The following is an 18606-nucleotide window of genomic DNA, read 5'->3' as shown; positions in this document are numbered from 1 at the left end:
AGGAACTGTAGCTAGCTAGCGCCAGGCACGCGCCAGACCCACCCACTCACTCACTCTACTCTGGGCTTGGTTGTCGTCTCTGCGTCTTGACCCGTTTGGCTCCTGAAGACGAAGCGGGTGGCCATCTGCGCGTGGCAGATTGATGGGGGGGGGGGGGCGCGTGTGCTGCCGTCGTGAAACACCATCAAAAAGACCCAGCCACAGGAATTATTATTGCGTGCAGGCAGCTCTTTCAAGTGCCTAAGCCAAGCTAAGCTAAGCTAAGCTACCTTACAGTACCTAAGCGACGGTGCAGAGCAAGACCGAGGCAGCTGGCAGTGGCAGTGGCAGTAGCAGTAACAGTAGCAGAAGCAGTGGCAGTGGCAGTGGCAGTGGCAGTGGCAGTGGCGCCCTCGGCCCTCGCCCCAGTCAGGTCAGGTCGCTCCCGTCGCACTCTTCCCCCAGACCCTGGAACCCGGCCACCGGTTAGTTAGGTTAGTGGGCACGGTGGGGCCCGCCGCGACTCGACTCAACTTTTTTCTTCCCCACCAACATCAGCCACCGACACCGTCTCCACAACTACATACCTACTTTCACACTACCACATGTCCCTCCAACACTCCCGTCTCTGAGAGCCTCATCCGCTTCGCTCCCGCGCTGACTCCTCCACCACCACCACCATGCCCACTATGCCCGACGAGCCCTTGCTGACCGACCTGTGTCGCATCTGGTAAGCTCCCAAAATCATACCGCGAGCAATCTATCGTCTGCGGTGCCACCCAGCTGCGTGCTCACCTGACTGAGTCTCCCGCAGCAACAGAAACCCTCCCAAGTACCGCTGTCCGCGCGACGACGTCCGCACCTGTTCGCTCCCATGTGTCCAGCGCCATCGCCAATGGGCCCAGTGCAATGGCAAACGCGATCCCGCCGCCTACGTCAAAAAGAGCCAATTGCTCACTCCGGCCGCCGTCGATCGTGACTACAACTTCCTCACTTCGCTGGAGCGCTCCATGCAACGCGCCGACGAAAACGCCCACCGCATTGGCCTAGACCAGCGTCCGCGCAACCCCCAAAAGTTGCACCACTACTTGTCCGAAAATCGCATCGTCGTCGACAGGGCCCCCGTGGGCATGACCCGCCAAAGGAGCAATAGGACGCGCACCGCAAAGGGGCAAGCCACCCAGCACCCATCTGACAGCATGCAGCTGGCTGACTTGTGCATAGCCATCGGGTTATATGGACCGTTGAGTGGCTGCACCACGACGGCTCCCGAGAATTGTGTGACACCAACGCCGACGACCGCCTCGCACACTCGTACCGCCCCCCCCGAGCCAAATCCCACGGCAAAAAGAGAAGCCTCTCGGACCTCGATAATCCGTCGCCTCTGCCCTCCGTCAAGGTCGCCAAGCCCAATCCGGAACCTCCCAACCAAGTCGGTGACTTATCAGCAACCCACCACGCCGCCGACGACGCACCGCAGCCCACCGGCTCGGCCGAAGGACCCGAACCTAGACAGCAAGAGATGAATCCGGTCGATGCATCATACTCCTTCTACCTGCTCAAACCTTACACTCCTGCCTCGCAGCCTCGAGTGCTGATTCCGCTCTCTCCCGAATCCACTCTGACCGAAGCCTTGCGCGACCAGGTCGTGATTGAATTTCCGACCATCAAGGTCCTCCCGCAATCCGATGCCCCGTCGTTGCCCCCAGGCTTCATCTTGGAGCACGACTTTTACCGCCAGAGCAAGAAAGAAGCGCTAGAGTTAGACCAGCTGCTGGGGCCCGACGGCCAAATCATGTCAGAGGCCAGCGTGGGCCGACCTGGTCAAGACTACCGCGACAACACCGACCACGACGACTTGGACAACAAGAAGCTTCTCGAGGCGCTCAAACAAGACTTTGGCGCGCGCACCTGAGCCATGCACTCCTGCGTCTTGCGCCAAGAGGCTGCAGCGAATGTCATCCGAGCTGTCACTCGCCCGTCGTACAGGGGCATCCGCTGTCTGACCACCCGCAGCGCGTCGGTTGCAGTCAACCCAGCGTGATCGACGACGGGATGCCATGACCTTGAGCAACCCCCAGGGATGATCACGCAGTCGGCAGCAAAGATCCCCGATCGGGCACAGTCTCCGAGACTTGACAAGTGTCTCTGCCCGTTTGTCAAGACTCAACAGGACCTACCCCCTTGCGCCCAGTCACACGGCTCTGACGCAAACGATGGGCTATGTTATTTATGCACTTGTCATCATCATCATCATCATCATCTCCACAAGGACGAGACACATTCAAAGTCTCAAGCTTTTGCAAAGGGAAGCACCCGCAATCTCTCAAGTTTCTAATCTGCCTCGGTCTGCACCTCTTCTCTCCCGCCATTGGCAGAGATGAAAGCGTTCCGCACCGTCGGCGACGTTGCCAAGTTTATTGAAATTATTCGCAAGAAATGATGCGTGCCGTCGACCAACCACGACGGCCCTTTTAGACTAGTTTCTGCGGGACATGAATAACCACCACGACCGAAACGGTCCAAATCTGCAGCCCTCTTGTCTCTGTCGTCGGACGTGATGGTTTTGGGTTTTTTTGCGCGCCCGAGCCTTGCGCAAGGCTACAAGCAAGGGTTGTTGCACCCTGCGGAAACCAGCCAGTCAGCCAGCCACAGCCACATCCGCTGAGGCAGGGCACTCCCTCCGCTCAGTGCCTCGCCTCAGGCGTCGTGCATGGCAACAACCAAGAGCCGACCCTCGGGCTACTGCTAAGTAAACCCAGTTTGCACATGGAACGTCTCGTCTCGGACCAGACGAGAAGCAAATGCGGGGACCCGAGCGTCCGTCGGTAGCCACCGCACCCACGAAGCAAGGAACCACGACTCCTTCTGCCATCGGCGTGGGTACCTGGGAGCAAGCAGGATCGATGGAGAGACACGGAAAAGGAGCAGCAAGTCTCCCTTCCCATTCCATTGGGTTGGAGCCGTGGGATGGATGAAATGTTCCGCTTCCCGCGTCTTTGTCGATTGTATCTTTCCCCTTTCCTTGTGATTGGAACTAGGTGGAGGATATTTAGCGGCGGCGGCGGCGGCGGCGGCGGCGGCGGCGGGATTGCGAGGTTCGCGGAGAGATCTGTGGGAGGATGCTTGCTTGCTTGCTTGCTTGCTTGATACCGGCGGTGCTGACTGAGGAAGGAGCAGCAAGCTCGTCTGTTGCTGAACGTGCGAATGATGAGATGGATTGGGCTACCGGGCTGGGCTCTTGGCACCGAGACACAAGCAACGCGCGACGGACGCGCGGAGACGAGATGAGACGGTCGACGCGAACCCAAGCGTGCGAAGCGAAAAAGCTTGTGTCGTCTAAGGTACCTATCTTTTGACGCGATGATGATGGTCGTGCTCGTGCTCGTGCTCGTGCGCATGCTCGCGCTTTCTTGCGCAATGATGCCCTCCATCCTTCCATCCCTCCATCCCTCTCCGTTTCGGTACCTACGTAGTAAATGACAGGAGTCGGGTCGGGTCGGGTCGGGTCAGGTCAGGTCAGGTCAGGTCGTTGCGCAATCTCGAAATGGTTGATTGCGCCATCTATGCGTCTGCTCCTCCCTCTCACACGGACACTTCAATGCTTCAGACAGCCCACCCACGCGCCAATTGCCGATTGGAGAATTCATGTCCTTTCGCCCTCGATGTCACATGCTACAAGTGAGAAGAGATTTGCGGTAGAAGAAGCTAGGTAACGCGCTCACATACATACATACAGACATAGCCGTTGTGTATACAGCACACTCCACTCCACTCCCCTCCCCTCCCCTCCCCTCCCCTCCCCTCGGCTCGCCCACCACGCGACGCAGACGCATCAACGCACCAACGCATCAACGCATCAACCACACTGCGGACCATCCCGTCCCATCCCATCCCATCCCTCTTCTTCACGCACAGCACACCCTCCTCGTCCTGACCCTTGACCCCTTGGTGATCTTTCCGCCGCCCCTCCGTCCTTCCCACGCGAGCGACGTACCCATGTATGTGTGTAGGCGACGCAGTCTTCCGAGCATGCATGCATGCAAGCGAGCGTCGCTTATCCTCATCCCCGAAACTGAACGCTGGGGGCGCTCGGCAGTGTGCGTGCGGTGGATGCGGATGGTGGTGGTGTCTGAGTGTCGATGTCTACAATATGCTATGGATGTGTGTGTGTGTGTGTGTGTGTGTGTGTGTTATATCATCGTCTCCTTTGGATGCTGCTGTTGTTCTTTCATTCGTGAAGTGGGTAGGTAGGTAGGTAGGTATGTACATAGGTAGGTATGGCCGGTACAGTAGAGCCTCATCATCGTCATCGTCATCATCATCATCATCATCATCATCATCATCATCATCATCACCATCCGTCTTTCTCTCCATCCCCTCTCCACAAAATACGTATTTTTTCATATTCTTTTCTTGAACCATATCTTCCCTTTTCCTCCTCCCTCCTTTTCTTTCCTTTCTTCTTCCCGCCCACACCATACACACGCACGCACGCATGCACGCACGCATGCATATGCAGCTAGCGGCCGGATAGCGGCTTGCTGCAGATACGACGTTAGTCATTCAGGCACAACCGTTGCTTGAACGCTTTCTTTTCCACGTTTCTAGTCATATGCCGCTATCTTAGGAACGCACACATTTATCCAGTCGATCGATTGATTTCTTTTGCTAACTTTTGACTTTGCTTTTTATATGGAAGCTTTGTTAAGCTTTTTGTTGCTGGCTAGCAGGTGGAGTCTCTCCACCTCATCCCGCCACAATGCTTCTTGTTGTCATTGTCGTCGTCGAGGAGTAGCGGTGGTGGTGTTGTGGTTTTGAGAAGCAGTGCGTTGACCGCATCGAAGGACAGTGTAGTGTATACATGCGCCGTTTGAAGCGGCCCCGTCGTTGCGCTGCTAAGCACAAGACATGGGAGTTGCTATGGACGCATCACAATGATCGCCCATGGTTGATATCCACTCCAATCCCCACACCACACACACCCCTGCCCCTTACCCCTTTCTATCTGTCTATCTGCAAGTAACTATCTAATCATAATTAAATACTATCTTTTCTCTTTTACTCTTAGGCTAGTACTAGTATTAATAACTTTCAAAGATGAAATTAGAGAAGAATAGGAGAGTATTAGGAGAGTATAACCTCTACAATTATACAGATTTAATATTAGAGATTGTTAGAAATGAGGGTAGAAAAGCTAAGAGCTAGATCTCTTAACTAGTTACCTAGCTAGAAGTTGAACAAAAAGTTATACAACTACTAACTCAAAACTCTGGCTTGAGAATACCATCGAAATAATGAAAATTGCCGTGTCATGACAGACCAGCTTTCTTCCCCGCCCCGCCCTTCCCTGTCGTCTCGATAAAAGGAGCCATGACACAGCTACATACATACCTATGTACATACCTAGCCCTACATCTGCACCACCGCCTCATCCATGCCATCTAACTACCGACAGACCGACTAACGGCACTTTTTGTCTTCCCTCCTGTCTGCTCTCCTCTCCGCCGCCGCTGCTCCATGACTTCTACAGACTCGCTGCGCCGCCGCGCCACCACCGCTACCACCGGTAAAAAGCAAAAAGGAAAGAAACGGCCAGCCAGCCAGCCACCCGCCCACTGCCCGTCCGTCCGTCCGTCCGTCCGTCCGTCCGTCTATCCGCCCCCGCGCCCCGGCACTATCCGCACGTTTCGCGTCAACCACGCGGAAATGTGCGATACGATCGGATGATGCTGAGCTATGCATGGTGGTAGGTAGCATATGGCTAGCTGTGCGCCGCGGGAAAGACAGACGCCCGTTGCTTTGTTTGTCTGTCTGTCTGTTTGCTCCGCAACTGGCTGATTGAACCGCACCTTGCAGCTACGTCGCGCTGGTCAACCGGCATCATGAGTATTTGCCGTACAGAAAGCCCAGATCATCTGTTGGGCAATGGTTAGGATGCGTGGTTCGGCTCTGCGCACCGGATATACATGCTAAAAAGGCATTCACTCGTTCATTCATTTGTGCATTCATTCATTCGCCGTGTTCAGTTTCCTGCAGTTGTTTTCGCATCGCATCGTACCGTGCGTGATAAATGGACGCGTCGCGTCGCGTCAGCCTGGACTTGATTTTCGAGCCAGCAACAAGAAGTTCACAGACTGGATGTAGGTATAGAAAGCGTGCACATGACATACCCCCTTACACCCCGCCGCCAAAAGCAGCAGAGGGTGGTTGACCGGTCGGCCGCCAGCTTCATAAAAAGCAAGGCATGAAAGCAAGTACCCCGCCAGCCAGCCAGCCAGCCAGCCATTCAGCCACAGCACAACGTTAAGGTTGGAGTTCCGTACTCATACTTATAGGGTTGGGCGAAGTAGAGGTTGGGCGGGATGGCATCCCCTCATATGTGTATGTGTGGTACCCCTGACCCCTGTCTGTCTGTCTGTCTGTCTGTCTAATGGTCGCGCGGCCGCGTGTTTGCTTGCGTGATGTGGTGGAGGTCTTTGGAAGGGAGGTGTAGATACGCCCGGCCGGCTCATGGTGGCGTTGGGTTGGATAATATGCTTATGTACGCGGTTCGAGGTAGACAGAGTTTCAGTGCATGGCTGGCTGGCTGGCTGCGATTTTGGATGTACAGTGTTGCGCTGCGCGTTGTTGGCGTTGGGAACGGTGGAGTGTAGCAAGCATGGCCGAAAAGGGATTTTGATGCGGACCCGTGTTTGGTAAAAGCTGTGGGTGAGTGACGGGCGGCGATGCAGCGTCCTCTCCTCCCTCCCCGACGACCCAACCTTCCCGAAACGGCTAGCTCTGCGCGCAAACGAAGCATGTCTGTCATGATCTCTTTCTTCTGCCAACTTTGCTGTTGCTGTTGCTTCTGCGCCTGATGGGCCTGTGCAAAGAGTGCTTGGAGTTACAAAAATTCAAATGACAGGCACAATCAATGGAGTGGCAAATCGCAACAGATGCCTCTTTTCGCAACAAGACGAACTTGCGCGGCGTCTGGGAAAGCTCGTCCACCACCAGCTTAGACGACTAACACACGACGATTGTTCTCATTCTAATCCCGCCGTCGAGACGAACACACGCCAACATCTAGTATAACCACTAAAGCCGCGATGGTTTCCCCCACCACAGCTCGCTATGTGTGTAGGCATTATGGTGCCGTCCGCGGATACTCTACGCCGTGTGGCTAGCAAGCAAGCAAGTACGCTTCAAAGCGAACCGGTGCGCCGGAACCTCATTGCCGCCTGACCGACCAGGCAAAGCAGTCCGTCCGTCCGTCGGTCAGTCCGTCTATCTCTCTGCATGGTTCTGGTGACAAGCGACAACAAATCTTATGATAGAGGTGAGTCAAGCGACGCGCTGCTTCGACCGCGTGGGAAGACATGGATGCGTGCGCAGACAAATGGATGCCCAAAAAACCTTGTGTGTCAAGCAGGCGCCTTGGTCGTGCTGCTTTTGTCTTCGCAAGTGTCGCTGCCACTGTGCGGTACTTCTGCGCCTGCCAGCGCACGCTGCGTTTTGCAGGTACACGGCTAAGCGGCGTGTTTGCTGATGGGTGCGCCATATATACAGGTCACAGCCAATCATGGGTCCAACGGCGCATGCCGGCCTCCACGTCGTGTCCTGGAGATGGGATGGAAGTCGTCCGACGTCATGCCACGCGAGCGAGCGCGCAGCGCCACGAGCGAATAAGCTGGGGGACACATGGAGTACGAGGTTGGCGGGTTTGCCCTTTGTTGTTGCTTCTGGGTGCACCTGGTGCGTGCATGACCTTTGCCTTACTCCAGGTGAGACACTTTGTGCGTCTGGTCTGCTCTTGTTGCTCGTTTGTTTGTTCTCTCACTTTGTTGGTCGTGGTCTGGTGCCTCTGTCGTCCGTGACGAATTCACTCGCCCTAGCAGCGCAGCCAAGGTGTTCCGCGCTTCATTTGCTGTTGGCGCTCTTGTCCACGCTTGATTGGCTGGATTGCCGCGGAGGAGGGTGTGTATACAGGTGGTGAAAAGAGTCATGTTTGAGCCGGCGCACGAGGAGCGGCAAACGACATGACCACGCTGCGTTGCGCCACTCAAGCCAATGGAGAGAACTTGTTGCGTTGCGGGCCACGTTGCCCATCTTTCCTCGGTAGTTGAAGGGGGTTTGAAAACGCTCGAGGCACCTGGTCTGGCTTCGATTGATCAGAGCCAGTTGTCTCGAGGCGAGATGTCTGGAGGAGCACTCTGAGCAATGTCGCCCCTAGCAAACGCGGTCTTGGTGTGACAAGGGGATTGATAGAGCGTGACGCGACGCGACTCATCTCGCCTCGACTTGACTCGAGGTGCCGGAATGCTAGTGAACAGGGCTACGACAGAAGACCGTGGCGATAACGAGGGTAGGCTGGGCTTGTGGTTATACAATGCCCTCATCTAACAAAGGCCATCTGCGATCGGGTTGTGGGATGGCTCCTTTCAGAACAACAATGATATACTTGAGGTTAGTTTTATTTGATCACCCACTGAAAGAATTGCGTCAGATGGGGAAGCTCGAATAACAAATGCTTCTTTGGTCTTCAGAAGGCCAATGGCTATTGTATCGCTGTCCACTCCTGCTGATGCCATCTCGTCCGTCCATTAAACATTGAAAAGGTTCGATTTCGTGATCTTATCCGTGCAGGAAAAGCAGTCGATAAAGACATGAAGAAGAAGAGCAATCATCCGAACCGAGTCTATGCTGAATTGAGTCAGCAACATGAAAAGTCTTCGAAGTCCAAACTAATTCCGCCGTAGAAAACCTTTCTCAAGGACCGGCCTCGATACTTGTCCATCCCGATCGGCCCCCCGTCTGGTTCGTGTCTTCTGCCTCTGGTCTCTCATCGCGGTCCATTGCTGAAGCATGCGCTCCCGCCAATCCCGCCAAAACTCCCGCAGCACCCTCGAATGCCTTGCTTTCCCGCTCCTTTCGAGCCACCTTCTCAGCATGTACGTCGCGCCAGTTTGGTCTTGGCTGCACGTCGAGCGCCTTGCTGGTCTTGATATCTTCCCTCATTATCTCGCGGAACCGCTCGTCCTGCATTAGCCGATCAACGCGCTCCATGCGCAGCTCCTCGGCCTCCATCACATTCTCGAGCAGCAGTTCCTTGCTAATCCATTCTTCCAGGCGCCGTTTTTCCAGGCGCTCAATCTCCTGCCTCAGTGATTCGCCTTCTTGATGTGCCCATTTGCATTGCCGGGTAAGCAGCCGGACCAGCTGGTCTGGCGAGATTGCCAGCTCCTCTTCGGTGAACTCTATGTCGGCAGGAAATTTGCGGACGCGAGGGCCATTGGGATTGGCTGGGTCGGCAGGGCGATATACAACATTGTTATGCTCGTACTCGTTTTCGACTGGACCAGAGGGTCCATGTTGTCCGCCCAGGACGGAAGCGTTTGCTTGTGACATGGGAGAAGCGGGCATGGGCGAGCCAGCCTTTTCGGGAACTCCATTCTTGAATACCAACCGCAGGCGTTGTGCCTTGTTTGACGGATTTGACGAATGGTGTTTGGGAACTGGGTCTGACGGCCGTAGAGCTTCGGTTTCGTGGACGGTGCGCATGTGCTTTGCGAGGGCATCGGAACGGGTAAAGGCGCGATCGCACTCTGCGGGACCCGTTAGCCACAATGCTTGCTCCCCTAGGTTCTTGACATATGGACTAGATTTTGAGTCAAAAGATCGTTTTACCTGGCAATGTGCAGTAAAAGGGCTTCTCCCGCGTGTGACTTCGCATGTGTGCCCGTAGAGCATAGCCGCTGGCATGCGGAATTCCTTTGCGTGCGCAATCGCTCCATTCACATGAGTACTTCTTTTGTCTTGTCCCTATATGGTCGTCGTGTAGATGGTCCACGAGTTTGTCCATGTTTCCGAGGTCGCCTACGTCACAGCCATCCCATTTGCACACTGTGACCTGATCTTGACCGAGGCTCTCCTCGTCCTGCATGCCGCTGAGGCCGGGTGGGTGGTTTGGACTTGCAGGCACGCTGCCCTCGGTGTCCTCGGAAATATAGATGTCGTCGGGATCCTGGTGATGGCTCATCTCTGGAGAGTTGGCAAGATAGTTGGATAGGCCAGAGGGTCCTGTCCGTTGGCGCTTCGTGGGTCGCACGCTCTCATGGTCAACATCGTGGTAGGTGTCGACGCTCAACGAGCGATCTTCGGTCTTGTCGTCTTCTTCAAATGCTTGAGATGAGAGTTCAGACAGAGGCGATCCGGGAGAGTCTGGGGCTGACATAGCGAATCAGTGGATGAAGGTGCTGTGGGTTGGTGGAGACAGGGACGACGCGCAGGTGTTGAGCTGCGGTCGCGATACCTGCGGTCTGAGCGCTCTGCGGCGCCGGAATCCACTGCACCTTTGGTCTGTGTCGCCCTCTGCAGCCGGACTGGGGCTACAAATTTCCACGGCACCGCAGCGCTGCTCTTTCCACAAAACCCTCGTCTTCCGAGAGGTTTGACAGCTGCAAATGTTGCTCGTGGCTCATTACAAAAATATCCTCAGAGGACCTCCGGACGAATGTTACTGAAAAGCCATTCGTCTTTGTGATGCTCTCTCCGGGCACGCTCACGGAATTCTTCTACTTGGTAAGTCTTGACTCTTTTCCTTTCAGCTTCACTTGTGGGATGATGCACAAACTAGAATTCTGCAATCCAGACAGTTCTCTTTCGGGACGAACGTATGGTGATAAAATCTACACTTGATCTGACCACTCCCTTCAATCACTTCTATTCGTGACAAATTCAGACGAGCCTCGCTAACTCGACGAGACAGGCAAACATTGTAATCTGATCCCAATAATGATTGTCATACCATCCGAAACACCAATTATCTAGCCGTTCAACAGGTAGCCGTGTTCCGGAGGGTATCTTCCGCCCTTGATCTCAATGCGCTTCAATATCTCACCCAGAATTAGTACCTCCCGCTCGGACAGTTTGACCTGCTTGTTATTCTCAAGCACTCGTGCCTCTGTCGTGGCGCCAGGAATTGGAATGATCTCGGGCAAACCGTTCTTCCGGCTGTGGGCCAGAACCCATGCCAGACTGACCTGGGCAGGAGTCACGCCCTTCTGCTGTGCAATGTGCTCGACCTCTTCCGTCAGCTTGAGGTTCTCGCCAAAGGCGTCGGGCTGAAATCGGGGCATGTGCCTGCGGAAGTCGCCCTCCGGAAGGTCTTCAAACTTCTTGATTGCGCCAGTCTGTCCAATATGTAAGCTAAGTGCACCTGTTGTGACCTCTGTCTGCACCTACCAAGAAACCGCGTCCGAGAGGAGAGTATGCCACAATGGGGATGTTCAGCTCCCCGCACGCCTCCGCAATGCCATTTTCAAGGATCTCGGTTGCATAGAGGGAGAACTCGACCTCGACGCACGCAATAGGGTGCACCTTTGCCGCGCGCCGGATCGTGTTTGCGTTGCATTCGGACAGCGAGATGCCGCCGACCTTGCCCGCCTTGACGTACTCGGCAATGTAGCTAATGGTCTCTTCGATTGGGACATTCGGGTCTACCCGAGCGCATTCAAAGATGTCGAGAAACTTCTTGCCGTCCAGGATTTTGAGGCACTGCTCAATGCTCCTCCGCACGCCCTCGCGGGATCCGTCTGGGTGGAGATTCTCGAGCTTGCAACCGCCCTTGATCGAGAGGAGGACCTTGTCGGCGTCCTCGGGGTATTTGGTGAAATACTGATTGAGAAGGTGCAGCGAGTTGAATTCGGGAGGGCCGTAAAACTCGCCACCGTTCCAAAAGTTGGATCCAATAGCCAGAGCCGCCTTCATCGCCTTGAAAGACTGCTCAACTGGAGGAGCTGGGTTGCGCCAAGTCATGCCTAAAGAATGTTGGCAAAGGTTCCTCGATTTTGGATTTGCAACATACCCATGAGTCCAAAGCCGATGCGGCCGACTTCCTTGCCATTGACTTGAGCCATTGCGATAAGAAGATTGAAGTATGGAATTTCAAGAGGTGATTGAGCTAGATGCAGCAGATTGGATTGCGACAAAAGCTGCAGTCTTCCCGAGATCTTTATACTTTGACTTCAGCTCATTTCACGGCAATAAAAGGACAAACCAATTGACAAAGTCCGCAGTGGCTGTAAAGGAGCGTCAGCTTGCCAAAGCAGAGCGGCAGAGCGGTGTTGAGAATTGCGCAGGTCTCAGCATGTAGCTCCCGCGACTTGGCCTTAAATCCGCAACTCCGGTGGCGCGCACTGCTGCTGATAACGTCAGACCTCCGTCTTTTTCAGGGACCCCGGACTTGCGACTCTAGTAGATCTCCATGGAATCATTCCGCGCTTTCAGCAGCGCGGTGGAGATGGGGTGCGGATATAAGAGTTGGCTGATCAGTCAATCAACAGTACCTACATCATCTTTCAATCGTGTCGGCCTGTGTCTATCTTCCAGTCAATCGACAGCCGTAACACTTTCAAAGCACAGCGAGATGACAACACCATCTATCGCACTAGCATCATCATTCGTCGAATCGTAAGTCCTCACTACGCAGCAAAAACATTCTATACTTGGAACATGACATCCAGTCCCCTCCCAAGCACCAGCATCCCCGCAGCCGCCGGGTCCATCGACACACAAGGCATTGCAAGAAGCGGGGAAACAAAATACCACAGTCGCTCAGCTCAGTATCAGGGAGCGACTGTATGGCAAAGGACCCGTCTGCCGCGCTATGCGAATGCAGCTAACGCTGTGACAAGGGCCTTTCCATGCTGCCAATGGACTCGCGAGCAAAACAGGAATGCTGCTCTTAGCAGTGCCGGTATTTTTGGGCCATGTCTCTTATCCGCAATATTCTTGTGTCGAGGAGACTGTTGAGCCGGCGCAAGACCACGAGAGCAATGCTCAAAAGGACGTGAGGTCGACATTCGAAAACTGGATGCTACTACCGCTCCCCAACACTAGTGTCCGGAAAAGAACAACGCATACGCAAACACGGTGCGGTGGAAGCTCGAGATCTGGTTCCTCTCGACATCTGACGAGACTCGGATCATGACGAGGACGACAAGAGAGACAAAGACAGCGAGCGCCTTGGGTGGCGCTTCATAAAGGAAGACACAACAAAGAAGTAATAGTATTCTTGTTTGTTTGTCACCTCTCTTCTTCCAAGAAGAGTAGGATAAAGGAAGCAAATGAACCACGTTGCGCTTGAGTGGACGGAATGTGGCAGAAAGCAGGTGAGGTTATCCTCCCAAGCCTTTCGCTATGTCGTGTTCTGATTGATTGGTTCACTAGGTCTTTCCGCGCGAACGTGTAGGGTCAGAATGGGGCAAAGGGAGGGAAAGAGCTTGTAGGGGAGCAGCGGGGGGAGGCGAAGGAAGCCGATGAGGTAGAAGCAAGGGTCAGAGGAGCGACTGAATCGACGTGGTATTTGGCCCTCAACTGTACGCTGTGTTCTCGTTGACCTCGACTTTTGGTCGTTGCGGAAGAACCTCCAAGCGCGATGTCAAGCTCTTTTGCTGTTGTTTTGGAGGCTCTTCGGGCAGCGCAAGAGGACAATGCGCAACTGTTTCTAGAGACACAGAAAGTCCAAAGGAACACACGGCGAAAGAGATCTCAGTAGAACATGCGCAAAAAGTAACGATGTAAACAATGATTCTATCAGTTCTACTTCTCCAGAGCCGAGACAAGCGGAGAAAAGCCCTTGGACCTAGGGACACATTTGTCGAATCCAACGTCGACCGCCGTCGAATCCCTTTGAACGCCATGCTATGCCAATGATGTGAGAATCCGAATACAGCACCTAGCCGGCGCCCACTAGAACACCGAGAACCCCCAGCCGCCCTCATTCCTCCAGTACGGACTTCCCCCGTACAGCCACAGCAGTTTCGTTTCTTTCATATACCGAGGTAGTACTTGCTCCGCTCGTACACGTAGAAGCTGGTCGCCACCATCGGAATCACCTTGATGTAGCCAATGGTCAAGCCGACAAAGAAGCCGCGCCATCCACGCTCGAGGAAGATGGTGCGCGCCGTCTCGGCCATGCCGAGCCTGTGGCCGTCACCCACCACGCCGCCGACCTGCATGCGTCGCCGGATCACCTCAAGCGGGTAGGATACGGTTTGTCCAACGAAGCCGGCGAGCCCGCCGGTCGCCAGTTCGGCCCAGTACCGGAGCTGTGCAGGCTTCTTGGGGTTGCGCCGCGCTTCTGGCCCGCCGTCGCTGTCTCTGCGGCTGCCCTTGGTCGATGGCCGCCCGCCCTCCGTGTTTGGCAATGTCGTGTAGGGCGCTAGCCGCGGATGCCGCATCAAGTCGGATGCCGTGTCATGGGTGAGGAAAGAGGCGCCGGCGTACGGGAACATGCCCCAAATAGTGGGCGTGAAGCCGCGGAAGAAGTTTCCAAGACCATGGCGTGGAGTGACTGCCTGCGCGGTGGCTGCTGCGGCCGCAACGGGGGCAGGGGTGTCTCCAAGAACAGGCCTCGGAGGTATCCGCTCGTTGTAAATCTTCTTACAAATGGTGGAAAGCGTCGAACGAGAGTCTTGCCGCGTCTCAAAAGCCAGGCGCACGCGGATGACTTCGAGCGGGTAGGTGAAGAAAACGGAGATGATGCCGGCTGAGGAGCCGCTGAGGAAGCGACGGACCGGTGTTTCTTGCGATTTATCGTGAATGATTGCGGCGCGCAGCTGTTCGTAGGCGAGGAACTTGATTCCGCCGTAAGGAAAGATGCGCAAAAGGGTTGCCGAGTGTCCTTTGAAAAGCCCCCGCAATCCGTTCTGGTTGTAGATTGCGCCCATTCCTTGGGCAATTCCCAACCAGGAGCCGCTGTATTTGACGAATTGTGGATTCGATGCTTGCAAGAGGATCTTGACACGGTCGAGGGGTCCAACGACAGTTTTTGCCTGCATTGTGCCTTGTCAGCTCTGATATTTCTTTGACCTCGTGGAGACAGCCTCACGGCGCAACTTGCAACTCCGCCTGCCAGCCCGCTCTTGACAATGTACTCCCAGCTTTGCTTGTCCATTTTCGGTTGCGGCTGGAGCTCTTCGCTTCTCAAGTCAAGACGTTGCGGAGGGGCGGCGTGCGCTACCGGAGCGGTCATCGGGGATGGCGGGGTTTGGTGAGATGATTGTGAGAGTTCAAAGGGTTGGATAAGGTGCGGATCCTGTGAGGCATGGCCGCCGTGGATGCTCTCTGGCATCCCCTTGGACTTGAGGCGGCTGTCGGCGGCCTGGGTGGATGGCACGCGGGGTGAGGGTCCTGGTTGTTGTGGAGGTGGGCCAGTGGAGGAGTCGAGTCGAGTGCACCGACAGCAACTTCAAATCCCGCAATGCCCATAGGCCGAGGTACAAATCCAGCCCGGTCCATCGGCCCGCCACCTGGAGCCGAGACCACTTCCGACGTCCTCAACACCAACTCTCCTTCAACCACGATGGAACTTACGTCCTAGGATCCTTCTGGCTCAGCTAGGCGGACATTTTCAAAGCCAACAGACTTCAATCCTTGGGTCATGTTTCAAAATGTTACTCGGGAAAAAAAACAAGTCAGTCATTTCAAGAGACCTGCATTTGATTTCTGCGTGTTCCAGTCAGAGTCTTGCGCCGAATCTATCAATCTGTCGATCGATTGGGTTTTTTCAATCTTCAGGATCGTCCTTTCCCTTTCTCATCACGTCTCGCTATATGGGAGACCTTTTTCATCCCCAATCTTAATAAACTGTCAGAATGAATCCGATTCTCTACCGAAATCACGACCGTACAGTCATTCTTTTCGATATTCCGACGTCCATCGCCGCTGCGCAAGGAACGAAGCCATATCCAAATCACTCCCTTTTGCTCTCACGCGAACCTCCAACTGAACCATATGGCGGAGCACTGCACGAAAGCTCCAATCTCAAGAGTAATCCTAATGGCTTTGATGAAGAAATTCATCAGTCCTACCAGGAGATTTCGCTTGTCGCCTTGAAGCATATTGAAGCCCACTGGAAAGCCCAGCAATGGTGTCTGCCTCGAAGTCTCCCATCGGTTGAGCAAGTGCCTCGACAGAGCCCGCAAAGTCACTCGAAGAAGAGAAAAATCGATGAGACAAGCGTGCCCATTGATGGAGAGGTTTGCGATGAGAACCACTATTTGGATTCAACCGAAGAGCGGACTTTGAGAATACCAGCCGAAATGCTGGCCCAGATAGTCAAAGACGATCCGCATTCCCTCGCGCTCAACCAGCGACAGAGCCGACGAGACCAGCAAGACGCAAAAGATGAAAATCAGAATCAAGCCACAGAGCCCGAAGGCTTGGACATTGACGACTACGACTCTTACTTCTACAACGCAGAGTGCTTTCCCGTCACTATAAACGTCACCGATATGGAGTCCAAAAGCCTTCATCTCTTCCGGATCCCTCCTCTTGCGTCTTTCCTACTATCCGACTGCCGCCAATCAGGTCACTTGCGCTCAACAGTAAGAAGCCTATCGCAAGACTACAACCACGCCCGAAAGTTCGACCTCGTCGTCATGGACCCGCCATGGCCCAACGCCTCAGTCAGGCACAAAAAGGGCTACCAAACCTACAACCTCAGAGAGCTGAAGACCATGCTGCTCAAGATGGATCTCGACATGGTGATTGCACCAAACGGCGTCGTTTGCACTTGGATCACCAACTCGGGGCGTGTCCGGCAATGCGTCCTTGGACCGGGCGGCCTCTTTGAGCGCTGGGGCGTCACTCTGGTAGAGGAGTGGGTTTGGCTCAAGACGACCGTATCTGGCGTGTCGCAGAGCCCTATTTCCAGCGGATGGCGCAAGCCGTATGAGGTGTTGCTGGTTGGACGAGTCGCGGATTGGACGCAGCCGGAGAGCCAGACGCCGTCGGAGACGGTCAAAAGAAAGGTCGTGGTTGCGGTGCCGGACCTGCATAGCAGAAAGCCTTGCGTCAAGACTCTAATGGAGGAGCTGATTCTGAAAAAGGAAGAGGGAGAGTACGCTGGGTTGGAGTTGTTCGGCAGGTACGCGGTCGCGGGCTGGTGTGTTTGGGGCAACGAGGCAATCAAGTACAACTGGGATGTGTATTGGAAGGATGAGGTGGAGCAAGATACTTTGCAAGCAGAGAAGCAGATGGCACGTCTTGAGCAAGGTTCAGAGGCAAAGAAGCCCAAGCTTGCTGGGTAATAGTCCACTGCTACAATCCGCCCTTGCAGACGGTACTTGAGGACGTTGGATATGCTATCGCAAATGGTATGGACTGTGGATATGAAGCACAGCTGCTACGACAACACCTACCACCATCACCAACTTAACGCTAAAAGAAAAGCAGACAAATGGAATAGCAATACCAAAAGATTTCGGCCGCAAGAGGCCCTTGGCCCAATTTACAAGCTACATCTGCCCGCCCGAGGATTAAGAGCGGCTCTCTTTTCCCACACAAGCCTCTTAGAGAACGAGGCTCGACCGGTTCCCGAACTCCAGACCACCAACAAGGCGTGTTCGGATTTGAAGCAACGTGGTTAGTGATTTCACCCATGCCATGCCGCCGCAATATCCAAACGGCCAGCTGGTGAAAGCAATGATGGCTACAATTTGTGTTTACGTTGAGGAAGTTTGCGTGTTGAAGGTGACTGCCATGGTGCTGCGGTGGTGTTTGCCGACACTGTCGTCTACTGGTGTTTATGCTGCCGCCGCCATCCATCACTTCACCATAGATGACGTTTCTTTGCTCTCGCCACGGTGTGAATGATCTCCTACTGTCCTTAGTTGTACTGATCTGCTAAATCATACACGCAGGTGACTGGAGTGGCTGTAGCGATGGGAAGTATCAAAAAAGGGCCTTTTACAGAAGTCATACTCCGTCCCCAGCAGACGAGGATAGACAAAGCATGGGAGAATCTGTTCCTGCGAAAGACGAAGCGGAAGCAAAGAACAAAGACTCAAACTGATGTCGTGGTGCGCAAAATTGTCACCAGCTCGTCAGCATGCGGAGCAGGTTCTAGTCTCATGCTCCTCAGATCGTTTCCAACGTTTGAAAAAGTGTCCTTTAGCTCTTAGCAAAAGGTTCCCTAGACCGCTTCAGAATGTGGAGAGGACCTTGAGATAAACTCAGATATCGACTACACAACACTGCACTGGGAGGAAGAACATTGGAAATGCTTCGGTGTGAGATGGGAGGTAATCATCTAGTAAAGCTTGCCAGTCTATGACGACATGACTTAGAGTGTTGTGAAATGACGAGCTCGGGAAAAGACGAGTAATTGAGGAAGCTAGATGTTTACTAGGTTGAAGATGACGAATCGATCGGTAAGATTGTGCAGCAGAAAAGGAATGGTATGGAAGTTGGATTAAAGAGAGGATTATGCTGTTCGAAGCACGTAGAGCATATTATTTGGTTTTTCGATGATGCTGTCTTTATAAAATGGTCTTGGCTCTACGTAAATTCACCCAAACTGTGATGTTCTTCCTCGACCCACGGGCGAGCCGGCGCGAGTTTGAAGAGATGACTGAAACCACGTGGGAAAGAGGGGAGAACGAGATTGAATTGCATCTACTTGACGTACGCCACAATATGGCACTTGCTAAAACTTGCAGCTCCAGGGGTCGGCAATCTTTCCATTCATGGATAAAATCCGCTCTCTGTGAATCAAAAGGTGGGTTCTAGGCACTTTGCTTTTTCTACTGTATCGTGTTGCCCTTTCTCTCAAGAATGATACGCCCAGCTTGATAAAAG

The 18606-nt window shown here is 54.1% G+C and overlaps 8 protein-coding genes across 8 annotated transcripts; 3 read left to right on the top strand and 5 right to left on the bottom strand.

Annotated features, from left to right (window-relative positions):
• Positions 1–446: 446 nt before the first annotated feature.
• Positions 447–2016, top strand: IWZ02DRAFT_29187 (uncharacterized protein). The gene is made up of 3 exons (XM_066763801.1): positions 447–709; positions 794–1150; positions 1204–2016. Exons 1-3 carry the CDS (start codon positions 660–662, stop codon positions 1892–1894), a joined length of 1098 nt encoding a protein of 365 aa, XP_066627445.1. The 5' UTR covers positions 447–659; the 3' UTR covers positions 1895–2016.
• A 338-nt stretch (positions 2017–2354) lies between these two features.
• Positions 2355–3769, bottom strand: IWZ02DRAFT_29181 (uncharacterized protein). The gene has a single exon (XM_066763799.1). The coding sequence runs from the start codon at positions 3411–3413 to the stop codon at positions 2667–2669; it is 747 nt and encodes a 248-aa protein (XP_066627444.1). The 5' UTR covers positions 3414–3769; the 3' UTR covers positions 2355–2666.
• Positions 3742–4294, top strand: IWZ02DRAFT_440449 (uncharacterized protein; the record flags this gene model as incomplete). Its single annotated transcript, XM_066766833.1, has 1 exon — positions 3742–4294. A coding segment is annotated over one exon (492 nt), but the record flags the coding sequence as incomplete, so codon positions are not given.
• Positions 4295–7990: 3696 nt separating this feature from the next.
• IWZ02DRAFT_29176 (uncharacterized protein) lies at positions 7991–8416 on the bottom strand. Its single transcript, XM_066763797.1, has one exon. The coding sequence runs from the start codon at positions 8249–8251 to the stop codon at positions 8024–8026; it is 228 nt and encodes a 75-aa protein (XP_066627442.1). The 5' UTR covers positions 8252–8416; the 3' UTR covers positions 7991–8023.
• A 10-nt stretch (positions 8417–8426) lies between these two features.
• IWZ02DRAFT_440441 (uncharacterized protein) lies at positions 8427–10248 on the bottom strand. The gene is made up of 2 exons (XM_066766832.1): positions 9649–10248; positions 8427–9566 (listed from the first exon to the last, which is right to left on the bottom strand). Exons 1-2 carry the CDS (start codon positions 10193–10195, stop codon positions 8731–8733), a joined length of 1383 nt encoding a protein of 460 aa, XP_066627441.1. The 5' UTR covers positions 10196–10248; the 3' UTR covers positions 8427–8730.
• A 475-nt stretch (positions 10249–10723) lies between these two features.
• IWZ02DRAFT_29148 (NADP-dependent oxidoreductase domain-containing protein) lies at positions 10724–12176 on the bottom strand. Its single transcript, XM_066763796.1, has 3 exons — positions 11828–12176; positions 11206–11780; positions 10724–11153 (listed from the first exon to the last, which is right to left on the bottom strand). The coding sequence occupies exons 1-3, from the start codon at positions 11877–11879 to the stop codon at positions 10788–10790; spliced, it is 993 nt and encodes a 330-aa protein (XP_066627440.1). The 5' UTR covers positions 11880–12176; the 3' UTR covers positions 10724–10787.
• A 1617-nt stretch (positions 12177–13793) lies between these two features.
• IWZ02DRAFT_467234 (ADP,ATP carrier protein) lies at positions 13794–14920 on the bottom strand (the record flags this gene model as incomplete). The annotated part of the gene is made up of 2 exons (XM_066768548.1): positions 13794–14798; positions 14855–14920. The coding sequence occupies 2 exons, from the start codon at positions 14918–14920 to the stop codon at positions 13794–13796; spliced, it is 1071 nt and encodes a 356-aa protein (XP_066627439.1).
• Positions 14921–15295: 375 nt separating this feature from the next.
• Positions 15296–17265, top strand: IWZ02DRAFT_440425 (MT-A70-domain-containing protein). Its single transcript, XM_066766831.1, has 2 exons — positions 15296–15439; positions 15620–17265. The coding sequence occupies exons 1-2, from the start codon at positions 15417–15419 to the stop codon at positions 17055–17057; spliced, it is 1461 nt and encodes a 486-aa protein (XP_066627438.1). The 5' UTR covers positions 15296–15416; the 3' UTR covers positions 17058–17265.
• The last annotated feature ends 1341 nt before the right edge of the window (positions 17266–18606 follow it).

Source organism: Phyllosticta citriasiana, assembly GCF_038021145.1.
Source record: "Phyllosticta citriasiana strain CBS 120426 chromosome Unknown IWZ02scaffold_1, whole genome shotgun sequence".
NCBI lineage: Eukaryota > Fungi > Ascomycota > Dothideomycetes > Botryosphaeriales > Phyllostictaceae > Phyllosticta > Phyllosticta citriasiana.
Note: the sequence above shows the minus strand (reverse complement) of the source record. Positions and strands in the feature narration are given on the sequence as shown.